This window comes from Aotus nancymaae, unplaced genomic scaffold, assembly GCF_030222135.1.
Source record: "Aotus nancymaae isolate 86718 unplaced genomic scaffold, 86718_ANA_hifiasm-v0.15.2.pri h1tg000019l, whole genome shotgun sequence".
In the NCBI taxonomy this organism is placed as follows: domain Eukaryota; kingdom Metazoa; phylum Chordata; class Mammalia; order Primates; family Aotidae; genus Aotus; species Aotus nancymaae.
Genome location: NW_026988431.1, coordinates 36,955,939 through 36,977,331, shown reverse-complemented (window position 1 = coordinate 36,977,331; position 21,393 = coordinate 36,955,939). Strand labels below are relative to the sequence as shown.

Genomic DNA, 21,393 nt, shown 5'->3' with positions numbered 1-21,393 from the left:
GGCTGTTGTGAACAGTATAGCAACAAACAAGGGAGTGCAGATATCTCTGCGATATACTGATTTCCTCTCCTTGGAGTATATTAACACAGCAGTGGGGTTCCTGGGATCATATGGTAGCTCTATTTTTCGTTTTTTGAGGAACCTCCAAACTGTTCTTCATAGTGATTGTACTAACTTACATTCCCACCAACAGTATACGAGGGTTCCCTTTTCTCCACATCTTTGCTAGCATTTGTTATTGCCTATCTTTTGAATATAAGCCATTTTAACTGGGGTAAGATGATATCTCATTGTAGTTTTGATTTGCATTTCTCTGATGATCAGTGATGTTGAGCACCTTTTCATATGCCTGTTTGCCATTTGTAAGTCTTTTTTTGAGAAATGTCTTTTCAACCCTTTTGCCCGTTTTTTTGATTGGATTATTAGTTTTCGTCATATGTATAGAGCTGTTTGAGCTCGTTGTCTATTCTGATTATTAATTCCTTGTCAGTTGAGTAGTTTGCAAATATGTTTCTTGAATTCTATGTCTCTTCACTTTGCTGATTGTTTCCTTTTCCGTGCAGAAGCTTTTTAGCTTGATGTGATACAGTTTCTCCATTTTTGCTTTATTTGCCTGTGCTTGTGCGATATTACTTAAGAAATTTTTGCCCACACCAATGTTCTAGAAGTTTTCCTCAATGTTTTCTTGTAGTAGCTTGTAAAGATATGTAGAAAGAGGAAAGAATATAGAATTGGCGGGAAAAATAGTAGCCAAATCATGCAAGACCTTTTATGCTATTAGGGATTTGTAATATCCTATCGGTTTAAGTAAGGATGCAATGTGATCAGATTATGTTTTAGAAAAATAGCTTAACTATGGTGAGAGAGAAACTGGAAGCAAGTAGTTCTGTTGGGAAACAGGGCATGGACCAGTGCAGGAGGTCTGGGGTTAGAGAAGAGGATGAGATTGCCTAAGACAGTGGGAATGGATAAGATGGTAAGATTCTAGAAACATTTTGAATGCTAAATTAAAAAGAAAAATACCTCAGTGACTAATTAGATATGTGATTGGAGAAGGAGGAGAGTATAAAATAACCTTGAAATTTCTAACTTGCAAATGTAATAACTCTGAGAAGAGAAACTACATTTTCAGTAATCTCTTTGTATGGGAGCAAAATTCTTTTTTTTTTTTTTGAGGGCACGAATCTGCCAGTATGGGAGCAAAATTCTACTTCATGTTCTCACTTTATTCAACACATTAGCCAATGATTAATTATTCTGTCTTTCTTACTAATCTGAGACCTAAGAATTTTTCAAATTCTTTTTCTAAAAGGAAAATTATAGTGGAGTATTTTTTAGATTATAGAGCATATATATGCTCATTATTTTTAAAAATGCAGATAATGCCGAAAGATATAAAAACTATTATATAGTCTAGAGGAAAGTAAAAAGCTTTCATCATCCATGGTTAACCACTAGTAACATCTTGTTTTTATATACTTCCTAACTTTTGTCTGCAGATGTATATGTAAGTAAATATTTTCTATAAACAGGAGACTATACCTGCTGTTTATACCCTGCCTTTGTCACTGATTATATATATTATGCATATTATTCCATGTCAAATATGAATCTATTTCACATTTGTAATTGCTGTGTTGTATTCCATTGTGTGGATGTACCATCATCAGTTTTCTATTTTTATCTTTTTTGTACAATACTGCCATGAAAATTTTTATCCTTATATCTTTACAAGTTAATCATATCTGATTACTTTTTAGGATAAATTTTCAATAGCAGAAATCCTGGGTTAAAGATACACATTTCAAATTTCTAATACATACATTTTGATCAGTTATGCTAATTTACATTCCAGTCCCAAACTATTGGGTATAAACTCCGTTTCTGTTTTTCTAGCTCTGTGACTTTTCTCTAAAATGAGAATGCTAAATATTTATCTTTTAAGGTTGTTATAATTAAGTCAGAGAATGAATATACATATTTAGCCCAGTGTTTAGTACCTAATAATTGCATAATAAACGCTACCCATTGCTTTTAATAACATGCAAAATATGCGTTTCCCCAACGCCTTGTTAGTACTGGATAACATCAGTCTCTTTAATTTTTACTAATGTGGGGAAAATGATGTGTCATTTTTTTTGGGATGGAGTCTGGCTCTGTTGCCAGGCTGGAGTGCAGTGGCACGATCTCGGCTCACTGTATCCTCCCTCTGCCTCTTGGGTTCAAGCAATTCTCCTGTCACAGCCTCCCGAGTAGCTGAGATTACAGTCACATGCCACCACAGCCCACTAATTTTTTTTTTCTTTTTTTTTCTTTGCCTCTCCCAAAACGGCCCGCTAATTTTTGTATTGTTTTTGGTAGAGATGGGGTTTCACCATGTTGGCCAGGATGGTCTTGATCTCCTGACCTTGGTGTCTGCCCACCTCGGACTCATAAAGTCCTGGAATTACAGGCGTGAGCCACCGCACCCAGCCGATGTGTCATTTCAATTAGAAATTTTGGACTGTGAACATCTTTTCATGTGCTTATTAGACTTTTGTGTTTATTCTTTTTTTTTTTTGAGACGGAGTTTCGCTCTTGTTACCCAGGCTGGAGTGCAATGGCGCGATCTCGGCTCACTGCAACCTCCGCCTCCTGGGTTCAGGCAGTTCTCCTGCCTCAGCCTCCTGAGTAGCTGGGATTACAGGCACGCGCCACCATGCCCAGCTAATTTTTGTATTTTTAGTAGAGACAGGGTTTCACCATGTTGACCAGGATGGTCTCGATCTCTTGACCTCGTGATCCACCCGTCTCGGCCTCCCAAAGTGCTGGGATTACAGGTGTGAGCCACCGCGCCCGGCCTTGTGTTTATTCTTTTCTGAATTGCTTTGCATTTTCTGTGATTCCTTTAAAAATTTGCTTTTTTTTTTGAGACAGTCTTGCTCTGTCCCCAAGGCTGGCGACAATTCTAAAATTTTTATGTGTTGCTTGTACATACAATACTGTATAAATAGATATTTTATAAAAATATGTTTTGATGGTGTTCATTGATTCAGAGACCAAAACTTTTCACTCCCAAAACTCAAAAGCATGCTATTTTCTCAGTAGCAGGAAAATATATTGTTACCTGTACATGTTGTAAAAATTGAGTTACTATTTCAGAAGTGATTTCTATTATGTTTATACAAGGAGAGCTGCTTATGTTTTATGTTTGAAAATTCAAAGTAATTTAATGAATATGTAAGGTACACTCTATTGTAAAACTTTTATCACACTAGAAAATATAACTCTTTAGTTGTACCCATTTCAGTTCCATCTTAGTGTATGTTTGTTTCTGTAATGTTCCCCTTACTCACAAACATTTACTTTTTTTCTTTTTAGTAAAAAAATTTTGTTCCTGATGGGACCAAGAGTTCCAACACAAATGTTTAAACAGAGGAAAAGTAAATGAGAGAGCCATTAAGGTCTTATAAAAGTAGATGCCTGTTAGTCGAGTTTACAAATTATTAACCCACATATCACAAACAAGAAATCTATTTTTCAGGTTTCAGTTTCATAAGTTTCTTGGCATAATCTAACATTTAAAAAATTAATATAACCAATCAATGATTGTTTCAGTGAAACTAAGTATGCAATTAGGCTTTACATCATGTGTGAAACCTTTCAATAACCATGTACAAACAGCCTTTTGATGTAAGTAGGCTTTTTGTTACCTGTTTATAGAGGAAATTTAGGTTTTGAGGAGTTAACGTCAAAGGGTAGAAAGGAACGAAACTAATATTTTGAGTACCAAATGAACCAAGCACTTTATTTAGTGTTTTATATTATTTTGAATAAGTAGATTATTTCCTGACAGTGAATTTGATCAAGTCATTGGTGCATTATGTATAACCAAATATGTTACCATATTACCAGTTCTTTACTTTTTTAATTGATCTGTGATTGTTTACTCAGTTTTTGTATAATCAGAATACACTAGTCCTGCTTTTTATAATTGAATAATCACTTTTCCCTGCTGCTTAAGATATCTATAGTTGATTAAAATAAATAATCTGAAGCATTTTTCTTTGTTTTTCAGATTCCTGAATTTGACAACTTGTATCTGGATATGAATGGAATTATACATCAGTGCTCCCACCCTAATGATGATGATGTTCACTTTAGAATTTCAGATGATAAAATCTTCACTGATATTTTTCACTACCTGGAGGTATTGTTTCGCATTATTAAACCCAGGAAAGTGTTCTTTATGGCTGTTGATGGTGTGGCTCCTCGAGCAAAAATGAACCAGCAACGTGGGAGGCGTTTTAGGTAAAACATTTATGCTTTATTTTGGAATATTATTTAGCTTAGTAAAAATATATTATTTTAAAGATAATTGATTTAACACAATCTCCTGTTCATGTTTATTTTCTGCGTAAAATTCTCCCAGAAATGGAAATATCTCAGTGACATATTTTGCCAGTCAAGCAATGAATTAGGAGGAACTCAGTGAGATGTCCTCTCTCAAAACATATGTTCAGGGTTCTTTTGTTTGTTTGTTTGTTGAGACAGAATCTCACTGTCACCCAGGCTAGAGTGTAGTGGCGTGATCTTAGCTCACTGTAACCTCTGCCTCCCTACTTCAAGTGATTATCGTCCCTCAGCCTTCCAAGTAGCTGAGATTACAGGCAAGTGCCACCAGACCCGAAATTATATACTTATTATATATTTATAATATACTGTGTATATATATAATATACTGTATATGTATATACAGTATATTATAAAAAAGTTATATACAGTATATATGCAGTACATGTACAGTGTATGTACAGTATATATACAACATATATACTGTAAAAAAGTTATATACAGTATATATACAGTATATTATAAATATACAGTATATATATACAGTATATTATGTATATATATAATATGCTGTTTATATATATATAATATATATATGTATATATATAATATGCTGTTTATATATATATATATATATATATATATATATATATATAAACAGTATATTATAAAAAAGTTTTGGTTTTTCTGAGATGGAGCTTCACTCTTGTCACCTATGCTGGAGTGCAATGGCGCAATCTTGGCTAACTGCAACATCTGCCTCCCAGGTTCAAGTGATTCTCCTGCCTCAGCCTCCTGAGTAGCTGGGATTACAGGCACCCACCACCACGCCTGGCTAACTTTTGTATTTTTAGTAGGGATGGGGTTTCACCACATTGGCCAGGCTGGTCTCGAACGCCTGACCTCATGTAATCCACCCGCCTCAGCCTCCCAAAGTGCTGGGATTACAGGTGTGAGCCACTGTGCCTGGCCAATTTTTTTTTTTTTTTTTTTTGTCTCGCTCTGTCACCCAGGTTGGAGTGCAATGGCATGATCTGGGCTCACTGTAACCTCTGCCTCCCAGGTTCAAGTGATTCTCCTGCCTCAGCTTCCCAAGTAGCTGGGACTACAGGTGCGTGCCACCACGCTGGGGTTTCACCATGTTAGTCAGGTTGGTCTTGATCTCCTGACTTCATGATCCACCCACCTCGGCCTCCCAAAGTGCTGGGATTACAGGTGTGAGCCACTGCGCCCGGCAAATTTTTTAGTAGAGACAGGAATCTAGGTGAGCCATAAGGGACGACTTCCCAAACAGCGCCACAGAACTGACTCACCAGTGGCAGAACCATTACCACATTCAAGTAATATGGTGAAGAGTTTAGAGCCCCCTACCAAAATGGGTGGTTCCAGGAATTTATTCCTTTATCTGTGATCCAGTAATTAAGCTGTCACTGGGGGCTCTAAGAATACATCACTAGTTAAAATTCAGCAATTAGGAAGCTACTGCTGCATCTGTTAGTTCCAGAGCTATAGTGCACCTGCTATATCTGCTATATCTGTTCTGAAACAAACTGATTCTCTGTTCCTTGCTTATTAGCACCTCCAAAGCTACTGAATATTAGGATCTTCTTTACCATTGCTGAAATATTCGCAGACACTAGAGTTCTAGTGCCTCAACTGTGATGCAGACATCACCACACTTCCACCTTCCAAACCTTTTATGGAGGCATCTAATTGACAAATTCTAAGCCATATTCAGACACTTAGCTGCAGGGAATCCTGAGAGCTTTCTAACATCTGTGGTATCAGAAGGTAAACTAGGAGAATGAAATGGAAATTGAGGGCCGATGCATTATAACCACCACAAGCATTTATTAAATACTGTGCTGGTATTGAGCACTATATTTTTCCTAGAAATCCCCTAGTTAGCTTTCTGCCATTCTCCACAGTGATGACCTTCTCCATTCATAATTCCCTGTTTTACTTGTTTCTAAATATGTCTTCTATCTTTTTATCCCCACCATGCCACTAAAATTTCCTAACAAAATTATGGCTAAATCCAAAGAATAATTCTTTCTTTAACTTACTTCATTTATCCACATCATTTAACAATGTTAACCATTCTTTCTTGAACTTTTCCCTTTCCATGACCATCATGTAACCACATTCTTTGACCATACTTTCTTAGTCTCCTTGTCTTCTTTTCTTCCTCTGCTTTTCTTAAATATTAATGTTTCTTAACTTTCTATCCTAAGCTCTGAGTTATTTCATCCAATAGCTTTGATTACTATACCTCTGTTGGTGACTCCAAATTTATCTTTCTGGTGGATTGCTTTCTTCTGAGCTCTTGTATATCCAAATGCCTTCTGAATGTCTCCCTTTGGAAAACCCAGATTATACTTCAGGGTTAACATATTTAGAACTGAACTCATCTTCCCCTTAAAACAGTCTGCCTTCTGTATTTCTTATTTCAATGAATGACAACACCTGCCACTAGCTACCTAATCCAAAAGTCCAAGAGTTATTTGGACTTCTCCCTCTTCCTCATATCCAATCCTCTTTATCCAGTCTCAAAGTTGTCACATCTATCTACTTCTTTTCATCTTTAATGCTACTGTCTCAGCCTGGACTACCATTATCTTAATCTAGATTACTTTAATAATCTTACCTTGTTCCTGTCCCAAACATTTTCTTTATTGCATCCAGATTAAACATTATGGCTGTTTACTTTTCTACTTCCCCACTAGAGTGTAATCTCTGAGAAAAGGAATTTTTTTTTTTTTTTTTTTGAGACAGTCTCACTCTGTCTCGCCCAGGCTGGAGTGCAATGGTGTGATCTTGGCTTACTGCAGCCTCCGCCTCCTGGGTTCAAGTGATTCTCCTATCTCAGCCTCCTGAGTAGCTGGGACTACAGGCACTCACCACCACACCCATCTAATTTTTTTTTGTATTTTTAATAGAGACGGGGTTTCGCCATGTTGGCCAGGCTGATCTCAAACTCCTGAACTCAGATGAGTCACCCACCTCAGCCTCCCATGCTGGGATTACAAGCATGAGCCACCATGCCTGGCCAGGAATAATTTCTCTTTTGTTATATCCTAAGACCTTGTGACATAACAATGTTGAATTATTGTTTGGTCAGCCAAAAAAGGAAGGGAAGAAAAGAGGAAAGAAGACATTGCAGAGTTTACAAATGAGCTGGTATCATCAGAGTTTTTGTTATATTAAAGAGGATGGTGAAAGAGAGGTTAAACATGAAGAAGAGTTTGTTCATCACAGAAATAGAATTCTATAGGGCACAGTAGTTGAAGTTGGTAGCAAGGCTGTAGAAACTATACTCAAAGCAGAGTTTCCTAACTCGTATGCCATGTGGCATGCTGGTTTGCTGCAAAGGGGTTACAGTAGAAGTCAGACTGGTAGTAGTACTCCCATATTCAAATCCAGGTTTGCCTGACTGTAAAACTCAGGTTTTTTTTTTAGTAAATTCTGTTGCCTCAGTGTGATGATTTGGCAGTTGATTTCCTTAATATCATTAGGCTTTCATTTTAAATGTTTTTAGGAAACACAAAGATAGGTATTTCAATTTTATAATTGTATTTTTATATAATCTTAGGGATAATTTTAATGATCTTAAATGTATACATTAAATGATGATTAAGATCATTAAATGTCATTATCATTAGATGTAGCATATATAAGGAACATTTAAAGCTATACTTTGATCTTATTTCTAGAATGAATTTACTATATATTTGTGACAATTACTTTGCCTTCTTAACATTCTGTTAAAATGTGTTACTTCTATAATCTTAATCGAAAAATTTAATTATTTTATTTTTTTTAAATGCGACAGGGTCTCACTCTGTCACACAGCCTGGAGTGCAATGGTACAGTCATCACTCACTGCAATCTTAAGCTTCTGGGCTCAAGGGATCCTCCTGCCTCAGCCTCCCAAGTAGCTGCCACCATAGGCACATGCCCCTGCACCTGGCTAATACTTCTTTTCTTTTTTATAGAGATGGGATCTTGCTCTGTTGCCCAAGCTGGTCTTGAACTCCTGGACTCAATTGTTCTTGCCACCTCAGCCTCCCAAAGTGTTGGGATTATGGGCATGAGCCACTGCGCCGGGCCTGAAAAATTCAATCCAACAAAACAGACAATTCTGAGGCTCATTTTTATCAATCATAATAATTTCAAAACTTGTATGTTTTGAACCTTACAACTGATGAATTACTATTTTAGTTATAAAGACAGGACCTACATAGCAGTTTATGTAAAGATCTTCACTTTTTTTCAGAAAATGTAAGATAATTTTTTCCCTTAACCTTTAAGGTCAGCAAAGGAGGCAGAAGACAAAATTAAAAAGGCAATAGAGAAGGGAGAAACTCTTCCTACAGAGGCCAGATTTGATTCCAACTGTATCACACCAGGTAAATTCACTGAGAGAAAAATTATAATAGAATTGAAATATAAATTGAAAACTTGGTTTTTACATGTATTTTTCTTTTCCATGCTCTGTTTATTTTGGCCTTAAGGTTCCAGTTACTCTATTTTCCCACTTAGGTCTGCTTATGAGTTGGTTTGGTCACCTTGGTCATAAATATTCCTACAAAGACTAGGGATTTTCAGATGTAGATAAATTAGAGCAGATATGGACAGGAACCTCTCAGGTGTACAGAATTGCAGAACTAAAAGAAACTTATGCTTATATATCTTTCTGTCCTACTCCTGCCGTTTATTTATGTTACAACAGACTCAGTGAGGTTGATGAGTCTTCCTATCAACCTCAAGTTGATGTAGCTAGCTTGTGGTATTGAGAGTAAGAAACTCATTCTCCTAGTCCAGAGCACTTACTACTCTGCTTCTCAAAAGTAGTTAAGATTTTTATGACTTTAAGGAAAATGAATGTGTCAGTATTGTGTTTAATTTTGTATGCAGCAGCATAGTCTATACTTTTACAACCTTTGTCTAGCATCATTATAATCCTTTTCTTTGAATGAAAATCTTAAAATATAACTTTATCAGTTCTTTACTAACAACAGTAATTTGCCCTTTCTTTAAGTGCATTGGTTACACATTGCTCAGTTTAACAACCAGTTTTATCCTGATTGTGGTTTTAGATGGTATCGCTTTTGACTATTGACCATCTGGGCCTTTCCCAAAATGTAATCATTGTAGACTGAGGTTCCAAATTAATAATAAGTTTTCAGAATAGTAATTTCAATAGTAATAATGGTTATTATTTATTATTATTGACAATCTGATTTAAGCTACAAACCTTAAAAAAAAAAAAAGAATCAGCAGAAGAAATAGAAGGTGGAGGTTCATTAGAGAGTTCAAACTCTGTTCTTATATGAAAATTCCTGAAGCACAGTCCTGAGATACTAGTAAAATTCCTTGACTTTCCTTATGTGACACTGATTTTATATAGGGGGACTAGAGACATTAGAAATAGTTGTGATATTTACGAAGGAAAGGTCCAACATTACTTGTTTTTCAGAATAAGCCAGAGGGCTTTTGACCTTCTTTGGAGATCCTATACCTACCTAGCTATTCGCTGTGCACTCAGATTCAGTCATGTGTTATCACTGAGAACTTACTGTTTTTATGTCTTTCTCAGATTAACGTTTTAAAAACTTACTATTTTTAGGAACTGAATTTATGGCCAGGTTACATGAACATCTGAAGTATTTTGTAAATATGAAAATTTCCACGGACAAGTCATGGCAAGGAGTTACCATCTACTTCTCAGGCCATGAGGTTATTATCTTTTTTTAGTTAAAGAGTTTTAAAATATTACTTAATATTTTCAAGCATACAATATTACTGTATTTTTAAAAACATTTTATTTAGACTCCCGGAGAAGGAGAGCATAAAATTATGGAATTTATCAGATCCGAGAAGGCAAAGCCAGATCACGATCCAAACACCAGACACTGTCTTTATGGTTTAGATGCCGACTTGGTAAGTATAATATTTATTATTAAAACCTTACACATTGGTAGGTAAATATCTAAGAGATTTCATTTTATACAAGAAACTTACTGGCTGTGGCAACAAATATTGGAGACATAATGATTGCTGCTTCTATCATTACCAAAGTTCTAAAAATCATTGGAAAATGAGCTTTTTAGCCATAGTTTATGACCAACAGGTCTCTATAATTAGTCTATAGATGTGACTAATCCTAGTGCTGTGAATACTCTGCCAAGGTCAGAGAAGTGAGGCTGCCTTTTTACACTCAGACTTAATACAAGGCTTTTAATACCTCCTGATCTGAAAACTCCATGCTCCAAATACCTTTACTAGACTATTTTGGCCTTAACTTTTTATTATGGAAATTTTCAAGCATAAACAAAAATAGAAAAGGTAATATAATGAACATCTTATGCCCTTCATTTAACTTAAATAATTCTAAATTTCTACCTGTAATCATCTGTCTCCTCTCTCTCCTACCTGCTCCCTCCCCCAGATTATTAAAGCAAATCCCAAACATTGTATCATTTAATTTATATGTATTTCATAATGTTTCTCTAAAAGATTAGAGTGTTTTTTTAGAAAAGATACATAACTACAATGCCATCATCTCACCTAAAACAGAAATTAACAACTTTTTCTTAATATAGAAATAACCAGTTAGTATTATCATTTTCCTGATTGCCTCACAAACATTTCATTTTTTTTATTGTTTGAATCAAGATGGAAATAAACAGTATGCAAGTACATGGTGTTTGATTGATAGGTCCCAATAGACTGTTGACTTATTTTGAGTATTAAAATACTATGTGAGAGGGCAGGCACAGTGGCTCACGCCTGTAATCCCATCTCTTTGGGAGGTTGAAGTGGCCAGATGATCTAAGGTCAGGAGTTCAAGACCAGCTTGGCCAACATGGCGAAACCCCATCTCTACTAAAAAATACAAAATAGCCAGGCATGTTGTGGGGCACCTGTAATCCCAGCTACTCAGGAGGCTGAGGCAGGAGAATTACTTGAACCTGGGGGAAGGAGGTTGCAGTGAGCCGAGATTGCACCACTACACTCCAGCCTGGGTGACAGAGGGAGACTCCATCTCAAAAAAAAAAAAAAAGGAATACTGTTTGAGAAGATTAACTGAAAGTGCCCTTTTCCATTTTTTTCTGAGTTTTCATATACTGGGGCTATCCTGGTATCCAAAAGAGTCCTGCATTCTTTGGTCACGGAAAAGCTGCTTCCTCTAATTTCTAACCCATTCCCCCACAGCAAGTAGAATTATGTGAAAACCAAGAGAAGATTTTTGGGATTTGAGGGAATAGGAAGAGGAGTGGAGATAGGCGATAGGATAATGGTTATAAAAGGCATGTGAGCTAAGGTGAATAAATTTTTCTTAGAAAAGTACACTTTATCTCATTCATAACCTACAAATCGTATTTTGATATTTGTCTGTTTAACCTAATTCTTTCTTATTTTTCCCTGTATAAAAATGTTTTTTAATTGCTTTTATGAACTCAACATTATAAAAAATGGGAGAACAGAAACATTTCTTAATCATTTTTCAACAGATTATGCTTGGATTAACAAGTCATGAGGCACATTTTTCTCTCTTAAGAGAAGAAGTTCGATTTGGTGGCAAAAAAACACAAAGGTAAATCATATAGCATATATGTTGGAAGAAAGAACAGAAACTGCACATGGATAGTAATTCTTTAACAGATACATGATTTGTAAATACTTTCTCTTATTCCATACGTTGCCTTTTCGTGATGCCTTTTCATGATAGTGTCCTTTGATGTATAAAAGTTTTTAATTTTGTTATAGTCCAATTCATCTATTTCTTAAAAGAGTTTTAAAATTTTAACTTTTATGGTTAGATCTTTGATTCATTTTGAGTTAATTTTAGTGTGTCCTGTAACGTAAGGGTTCAACTTCATTCTTTTGCATGTGGATATTCAATCTTCTTCGCACTATTGAAAAGACCACCCTTAAATGGGCCAGATCTCAGTGGTTTCTTACATCTACTATATGTTATTTAGGACTTCTTAATTCTGAGAATTATTCCACAGAACACATAATATAAACCAATTGTTTTGAACTTTAACATGTTATATTATAACTGCAATTGTATTTTTATCTTTGTTGCCCTGAAACTTTCATATAAATTGTATGCCTTAATTGCAAGGCATTTATCTGACTATCTTCTAATGATAATTTTGGATAAGCTATCTAATGATAGCTTTGTTACATTTTTAAGCTGAGACCTTAAAAATACAATTCACTATATCTTGATCATCTGATTAATTACAGGGTATGTGCTCCAGAAGAAACCACATTTCACCTCCTACACTTGTCTTTAATGAGAGAGTATATTGACTATGAGTTTTCAGTATTAAAAGTAAGTATTAATAAAGCCATGAACCAGGGATTTCCATTGCAGAAATTTTCACTGGATTTGACTTTGTTCTCCATTTTACTGTAGGAAAAGATCACATTTAAATATGATATTGAAAGGATAATAGATGATTGGATTTTGATGGGATTTCTTGTTGGTAATGATTTTATCCCTCATCTACCTCATTTACATATTAATCATGATGCACTGCCTCTTCTTTATGGAACATATATTACCATCCTGCCAGAACTTGGGGGTAAGAAAAATTTAATAATCATTCGAGGATACTTTAATTTAGTGCCACCTTACCCTAAAAATGTGACTTAGTTTAGTAGATTATTGCATGCACAGCTTAAGTAGAAAAACATTGAGGATTTATTTTGGTCTAAGGTGCTAACCTCCGAGGTTGTTATTTTCAGTGATTCACAAGGAAAGAAAGTACACAGAGTTAATGAACCTTACTTACTGATACCTAACTAATCTTTGCCTTTATTTTTTATTTATTTATTTTTTTGAGACAGGGTCTCACTGTCACCCAGGCTGGAGTGCCTTGGCAACAGTGCAACCTCTGCCTCCTGAGTTCAAGCTATTCCTGTGCCTAAGCCTCCTGAGTAGCTGGGATTACAGGCATGTGCCACCACACCCGGCTAAGTTCTGTATTTTTAGTGGAGATGGGGTTTTACCATATTGACCAGGCTGGTCTCAAACTTCTGGCCTCAAGTGATTCCCGTACCTCAGCTTCCCAAAGTTCTGGGATTACAGGCATGAGCCACCATACACGGCCTAATCTTTGCCTTTAATTCCTTAAGAAAGCCACCATACTTTATTGGTTTCACTTAACTCCTTCCATATTTAAGCATAGAAATTCAGTGTTTTTTAATGGATATGCATCAGAATGTTTAATATGAATTATTTTTCAATGAAAACAGAAAATTGACAAACATAGTGATGCTGAATAAAACAGGCCACAGGGTAGCAGGCCATCCGTCCTTAAATTAACATATCAAATTGAATGATTGATATAGATTATAGATCATATTTAGTGTAATTAATTGTTACCAAATGTTGTTGGAGTATTATTATGTGAACCTTGAATTTCTTATACTTGGCTTCGGTACTTGCATGTTGCATATTATAGTAGCATAAAATTCATAGAAACTAGGGCCAGTTTGTATATAGTCCAACGCTCTTTTTTCTTGATTACTGCAGTAGAACATGAACATTCAACATTTTGTAAAAAGAATTTTGTAGAATTGTTTAGAAAAAATGTCAGCTTTTAGTACAGATTTTAATTTTTGTTTCTCTTAGGTTATATTAATGAAAGCGGACATCTCAACTTACCTAGATTTGAGAAATACCTTGTGAAGCTATCAGATGTAAGTAACTAGAAATTTTTGTTTTCCTGCCTCAGAGTAGCTATAAAAGGTCAGTCATGAATTATGTAATACCAGAAGAAAAGGGTTTTGTAATTCTATTCCAGTTGCTGATTCAGTATGAATACTTTTACTAAATTAATTTTATTTTTATTTGTTTTCTATTTGTATTTTCAGAGTAACACATGAGGTCCCCCATATATATAAAAGAATTTCCTATGCCCCAGTAGTAGTCACTGTTATAAGTTTGATTTGTATTCTTCTAGATATACTTAAATTGTTTTTGAATAAATTTGAATATTTCTGTACAGTTTGATCGGGAGCACTTCAGTGAAGTTTTTGTGGACCTAAAATGGTTTGAAAGCAAAGTTGGTAACAAGTACCTCAACGAAGCAGCAGGTGTGGCAGCAGAAGAAGCCAGGAACTACAAGGAAAAGAAAAAATTAAAGGTGTCTATTTTTTTAGGTATCCTTTCATTGTTTTAATTGTAAAGGCAAAAGTGATCATCTTCCTTCTTATGATTTGGGATTGCCTCATTTTATTTCTCTTTCTTCCTCTCTATAGGCATTTAAGAAATTTGTTTGGTTTCTTTTTTTTGTTAGCTTCTGTCTTTTAAACCAGATTTTCAGTAATCAGTTTCTTATTTTTACTGTTGAAGAGGAACATTGTGTTTTATGTTAATAAATGTGGAAAACATTTCTAAACATAAAAGCCCAGAAAATGAATTGTCTTTTAAAACCAATTATTTAAAACATGTTAAAAACAATTATTTAAGGCCAGGTGCAGTGGCTCATACCTGTAATCCCAGCACCTTAGGAGGCGAAGGTGCGTGGATTATCTGAGGTCAGGAGTTTGAGACCAGCCTGGCCAGCATCTCTACTACTACTTCTCAACATCGAAACTCCCATCTCTACTAAAAATATAAAAATTAGCTGGGTGTAGTGGCACACACCTGTAATTCCAGCTGCTTGGGAGGCTGAGGCACAAGAATCGCTTGAACCCAGGAGACAGAAGTTGCAGTGAGCCAAGATAGGGCCACTGCACTCCATCTGGGTGATAGAGTGAGACTCTGTCTCAAAAAAAAAAAAAAACCCACACAATTATTTAAAACCTGAAAGGTGAGATACCATGATCATGAGGTGGTTTTCCCAGAGCAAGGCTTTTCCATTGCACTATGGATGTGCTGATGTCCTGCGATTTCACCAAGTGTGGGAGACTCAACTGCATGATTTGTGGTAGTGGAAGACTGCATTCATGCTTTCCCCTGGCAATGTTTTTTAATTTAAAAAAAAGTTATTTTAAAACAATGGACTAGTTTTTAAAATGTGGATATTTATAGCCTTTAATGATATGAGACATTAACTAGATCAGTGATTTTTTTCTCTAGAAATGATTTACATATAAAATACAATAATTTAAGTTAATAGTAATGGCAAAAACCACAGTTACTTTTGCACCAACCTAATAGCACAATATCTAGTAAATGTTACATGCCTAATTAAGGAATAATAGAATCAACTAGAACGTGTTAGTGCCCTGCAAAGCATCTCTAATAATCTCCAAAGAATATCTTGTGTTAACTTGAAAGGTAAACCTCTTGTGAAAAATTCCTCAGCCTCTTCATAATTATTGGATTCTCTTGAGTTTCTTACTCTCCTTGCTGTACTGGTTCTATTTAGGTTCAAACTTAATGACTCTTCCTCCAGGAGGGGCAACTATCCTTATTTTCTCTAGTGTAGTCCTTCTTGATACTTAGCTCTTCCTCACTGGAACTTGGCAGCAGTCAGTCTGCATTCTACTGTTTTGTTGTTTGTTTGTTTGTTTGTTTGTTTGTTTGTTTCTAGGAGAACACTCTCTGCAACTTTTTGGGAACCTGTACACACAAAACTTACCTGTCAGTAATCCCTGGCTCCCCTGATAGTTATCAGGATAGTATGCAGCTAACATTAGAGACACTGTGCAGGAATAGCCCAGACATAGGAAGTTGGTAGAGGCCGTAGGTTGGATGAAGGAAAGGAAATGAGGATAAGGGAGTAGGAAGAACTAACGAGAGTCATTGGCAGTAGACAAGAAGTCAGAGAATAGAGGAGAGAAAGGATTGAGATCACAAGGGAGGAAAAACAGATGGGCAGGATATGAAGGATGTTATAACCATGGAAGAAGTATGGGAAGAAAAGCAAATGGGTGCATGAAAAAGAAATGACATCTCACTTTGAAATGTGTATCTTACCATTCATTTATGTTGATTTACAATTTATAGGGCCAGGAAAATTCTCTGTGTTGGGCTGCTTTAGACAAAAATGAAAGCGAAATGGTAACTTCTAAGGGTAAGTACAAAGTATGTGTTTTGATATGTTACTACTTTGACGGGATAATGTTATACTTTTCCTTTATTAGTATTAAGTTTGGGTGGAACAGATTTTTGTGATAGCTTATAAGCATCAACTTGGATATGCATTTATCAAATCATTAGGTGGAAAAACAGGATATTCATTATTGTCAGTCACTATCTTTCTGGCTTTTTTCCCAGATAATTTAGAAGATGAAACTGAAGAGGATGACCTATTTGAAACTGAGTTTAGACAATATAAGAGAACATATTACATGACGAAGATGGGGGTTGATGTAGTATCTGAGTACGTTTTTGCCAATGCTTTTATTTTAAAATAGAAAAATTCAGATTTTGCAGTTCTCCAGAAAACAGCATAATTTTGATAAAGCAGTGGGAGAAAAAGGATTTTTCTATGAATTATTGTAGATGTTTCAACTAGTCTAGTTTTGGAAAAGATGGTATTAATTCTGACTTGTATTATATTCCTGTGAAAAAATTGCTAAAGAGAAAATGATCCTTATTTATAAGGAAGTTTGTTACAAAGTTGTTTATAATAGTAAAAAATTAGAAATGATCTAAATGTCCAGTAAGAAGGTTCGTCGTAATTGTCCACGACCTCATCATTGCAGTCACTCACTATCTCTGTCACCTCTTCCATCTCCAGAATCTGCAGAACTGTAACTGGTACTTGCAGAAAGTTCATAACAATTTTGAAAGATGCTTATAGTATATTGTTAAGTACAAATTGTAAAGGCAGGTCATAAAATCATGTATACAGTATGCTCTCATTAACACTTAGAAAAACCTAGATATAGAAGAAAGATTGGAAGAAACAGTACAAAATGTAAAAGTGATGGCTATAAGATGACAAAAATGCTTTTCTTCATTACCCAGGTTTTTACCCACGAGGAAATAGTTCTTTTATAATAAAAAAGCAATATTTTTCATGTTAAAAAAGTACCTCTCAGAAATATGTAGTTATGGAATTTCTCCGTAAATACTTTGACCTTTAGCCCAGGACTCTGTTTTGTTTTTTGGTAATTTGAAGACTTATTTTACTCAAACTTAGAAGATAAGTCATTTGGTTTTTGAGAAAGAAAGGATTCGAGGGAATATTGTTCACATATAGCACTTTTCAAAGTGTTCTAGCTGCTGGAACCAAATTTTAAGATCTTCCTGATTTGCTCCTTTGCTTCTCTCAGATATCATCCTATATAAAGAAGATTCCCATCCCTTTCTCTCATGTCACCCCCACTGTTTAAGAGAGTGGTGGTGTTACTATGGAAAGCTTCGTTGGGTAAATCTTCAAACTTTGGACCAAAGAAGTTTTACATTAACTGAATAAATATGAATAACAGGTTTATCTATTTTGATAGTTGGTTTAGGAAAACTATAATGTGACAGGATGGAATTTCTGAAAATATTTTGGAGTTTTTAGGATTATAATTTTTAGCTATAAATAGCTAATTCATTGATTAAACTATCTGAGGTAAAATGTTGTATCAGCAGATATCATGCTTAAAGACACTGGCCTGTCTTCAAAAAATATATTGTAATGAAAATATTCTGTTTTCAGTGACTTTCTGGCTGATCAAGCTGCATGTTATGTTCAGGCAATACAGTGGATTTTGCACTATTACTATCATGGAGTTCAGTCCTGGAGCTGGTGAGAGAATAAAAACAAAAATAGTTTGTCTTTTCATAATGATTCATTCTACTAGAGTCTTATTTAGGGAGCACTTCCTTTTATTTCTACTTATAATTTTTTTTTTTTTGAGATGGAGTCTCACTCTGTTGCCCAGGCTGCAGTGCAGTGGCATGATCTGGCTCACTGCAGTCACCGCCTCCTGGGTTCAAGCAATTCTCCTGCCTCAGCCTCCTGAGTAGCTGGGATTATAGGCTTGTACCCCTATGGCTGGCGAATTTTTGTATTTTTAGTAGAGATGGGGTTTCGCCATGTTGGCCAGGCTGGTCTTGAACTTCTGACCTTAGGTGATCACCCACCTCAGCCTCCCAAAGTGCTAGGATTACAGGTGTGAGCCACTGTGCCTGCCTCTCCTTATGGTAAGTTTTTTTAAAGTAGCATACAACCAAGTTTAAATGAAATATAGGTAATCTCTTCTCCAGCCCTAGCAGATGGCTTATAGTAAGAGGTCTTGGTTAATGTAATGATTTAATGTTCTCTATCAAGGTTAATCAAGTGTAACAAAGTCTTGATAATTATTGGGTTTGAGTGATGGTTATGTGAAGGTGTTCATTATATTCTCTTTACATTTTTTGTGTTTGCTAAAAAATTCTCTATCAAGAATAATTATTGAAGTGGCTGGGTGCAGTGGCTCACACCTGTAATCCCAGCATTTTGGGAGGCGAAAGTAGGCAGATCACTTGAGGTCAGGAGTTTGAGACCAGCCTGGCCAACATGGTGAAACCCCATCTTTACTAAAAATACAAAAATTAGCTGGGCATGTTGTGTGCCTCTGTAGTCCCAGCTACTTGGGAGGCTGAGGCAGGAGAATCACTTGAACCTGGGAGGTAGAGGCTGCAGTGAGCTAAGCCAAGATCGCGCCACTGCACTCCAGCCTGCGCAACAGAGCAAGACTCTGTCTCAAAAAAAAAAAAAAAAAGAAGAAAAAAGAAAGGAGTTATTTTCTTTCTTTCTTTCTTCTTTCTTTTTTTGTTTTCTTTTCTCTTTCTTCTTTCTTTCTTTCTTACTTTCTCTCTCTCTCTCTCTTTCTTTCCTTCCTTCCTTTCTCTGTCTGTCTCACTCTGTCACCCATGCTAGGTGCACTGGTACAGTCTTGACTCACTGCTGCAACCTCCCCTTCCTGGGTTCAAGTGATTATCATGCCTCAGCCTCCTGATTATTTGCTTTTACTGGAAATAGTAATACTTTTATTTCTCTCGGATTTGTATTCTAGCAAATCCCATCTGCATTTTCAAACCATCCACCAAAGTAGGAAAATAAAAAGCCAAAAAATGATGCAGTGAATACTAGAGACTTTTAGATGATAACACAACTCTGTTTGATTTGGTTTTGTTCAGATCACCTCTGTTGGGCTCTGTTTCAGAGTGCCATCCAGCAATACAAACCAATGCAAAATAATGTGACATTAGTTATCTTTGAAAAAAGTTTTATAATCACCTGATTCTCAGGGCCTCTCTGAGGAGCAATCTCATGAAGAAAATCCTTGATTTGCCATTTTTAAAATAGAGTGAATGTAAATTATTCCTGTTGTAACTTACATTAAGGCCAAGCATATAAAAAGCATGCTCTCATATAATCTTCACAACTATTTACATTGTTTTCTCCCTTTTACAGATGAAGAAATTGAGGCTCTGAAAGGTTAAGAAAGATTAGGGAATCTTTCTAAAGATTATACACCCAAGCAAGAGCCAGTCAAAGCCTATCTTTTTCCAAAGTCTATACATTTTCTATTCCACATGGCATTTGACCTCCTAAACTTCACCATTTTTTGGAAATGTATGCCATAATTATGGAATACAAAAACATTTCAATTTTTTTGGTATCCAGAGTCAAACATTAGGAGCATACTGAAATTTTTCAAAATTGTTGTTCAAAGCATTATAAAATATTTATGCCTGTAACTAAGATGAGAAGGTAATAAAAACAAAAACATAGTGTATCTGATTGATACATGGCTTCATCCTTATCACAAATATAAAATAAGCATACTAATTCAAAGATAAACATTCTTAGATCTGACTGGTAATAGCTAGATAAGCTCAGACTCACTTTTCTTCCTCTCGTTGTTAAGCTTTTACCAGAACATTCAACTGTTCCAAGCCTCTTGCTTAAATGATCCATGCTCAAGTGACCAAACTGAAAGTCTTCTGACTACCTCATTTCTGGTTCAATTTCTTGATTGGAAGATTCACAATCAACATTTTGAAAATTAAAATAAACATTACATTATATGTGTTTTTCAATTACCTGATTCATTCCAATTTCAGAAATGTGAAACCACACTTTAAAAATTCAGGAAATATAACATTTGTTGCCATTGGATGACCTATGTTTTCCATCAGTGCTAGTTTCTTATATTCAAATGGTAGAATTATGGGTGGTACTAATTTTTAAAAATTATTTTTATATGTTGTGAAAAATAAAATATGGGGAAAAGTATATGCTTAGTATTAACCTATTTCATAAAGATGCCAGTTGTTTAAAACTCAGTTTTGTTTTATAGGTACTATCCTTACCATTATGCACCTTTTCTATCTGATATACGCAACATCAGTACACTCAAAATCTATTTTGAACTAGGAAAACCTTTTAAGCCTTTTGAACAGCTTCTGGCTGTACTTCCAGCAGCTAGCAAAAATTTACTTCCTGCATGCTACCAGGTGGGTTTTAGAATTGAATGTTTTTATGTCCTTTTTGATATTTAGGAGCTCTTCCTCCAAACCTAGAAACAGTAATACTCAAATTTATTTGGTAGCTGAATATTTATTTTCAGTTTAAAACCATAGCATTTCTTTAACAAGTCCCTTGAAAAGTAATTCCTTGATTTAAAGTTAGCTTTGTTTTAAAGATGCAAATAAATTCCATAAACCATTCAGAGCCTGGTTTCATTTTCAGCACCTTTAAACACGTTTTCAATTTGTCCCCACACTGAAAAAAGTAGACTAAAACAGACAAAATCTGAAGCTATCTACTTTGTCCAAAATTTACAGATTCATTCCTCTTCCCTTTACTCTCTACCTTTTGGAATAGGGATGGTTCTAATAAGTCATTTATCCCAACAGCAGTACTACCTCAGTATATATTTATTTCTAAACATTTATCAAATTGTGAAATAAAAAGTTTTCTTTGGTAAACATATTTCATGTAACAGGAGGAAAATATTTCAGGGGTGATAAGGTTACCAAAATTACACTAAGCTTACTAAGGTGATTCTGAAGTTACACTTTGTATCGTTTTTTTAAGGGTAACAATCTATTCTTTTAATTCCATGGTTTGGTCAGGAATTGGAGTAGACACACACACATCC

General features: G+C 35.3%; 1 protein-coding gene and 1 non-coding gene across 10 annotated transcripts in view; both read left to right on the top strand.

Moving 5' to 3' along the window:
• The window catches only part of XRN1 (5'-3' exoribonuclease 1), a 137,867-nt gene that overhangs the window by 7,258 nt on the left and 109,216 nt on the right, over nucleotides 1–21,393 (top strand). For all 9 annotated transcript variants that reach the window (XM_064378771.1, XM_064378767.1, XM_021669568.2 and 6 more), the window contains exons 2-14: nucleotides 4,058–4,290; nucleotides 8,644–8,741; nucleotides 9,962–10,071; nucleotides 10,165–10,275; nucleotides 11,850–11,932; nucleotides 12,592–12,679; nucleotides 12,764–12,932; nucleotides 13,985–14,052; nucleotides 14,361–14,498; nucleotides 16,310–16,376; nucleotides 16,580–16,685; nucleotides 17,958–18,047; nucleotides 20,590–20,746. In XM_064378771.1, the coding sequence (XP_064234841.1) occupies nucleotides 4,058–4,290; nucleotides 8,644–8,741; nucleotides 9,962–10,071; nucleotides 10,165–10,275; nucleotides 11,850–11,932; nucleotides 12,592–12,679; nucleotides 12,764–12,932; nucleotides 13,985–14,052; nucleotides 14,361–14,498; nucleotides 16,310–16,376; nucleotides 16,580–16,685; nucleotides 17,958–18,047; nucleotides 20,590–20,746 (1,518 nt within the window). The remainder of the gene's footprint in view (nucleotides 1–4,057; nucleotides 4,291–8,643; nucleotides 8,742–9,961; nucleotides 10,072–10,164; nucleotides 10,276–11,849; nucleotides 11,933–12,591; nucleotides 12,680–12,763; nucleotides 12,933–13,984; nucleotides 14,053–14,360; nucleotides 14,499–16,309; nucleotides 16,377–16,579; nucleotides 16,686–17,957; nucleotides 18,048–20,589; nucleotides 20,747–21,393) is intronic.
• LOC135275992 (U1 spliceosomal RNA) lies at nucleotides 15,150–15,316 on the top strand. The gene has a single exon (XR_010343568.1). It is a non-coding gene; the product is annotated as a U1 spliceosomal RNA (small nuclear RNA).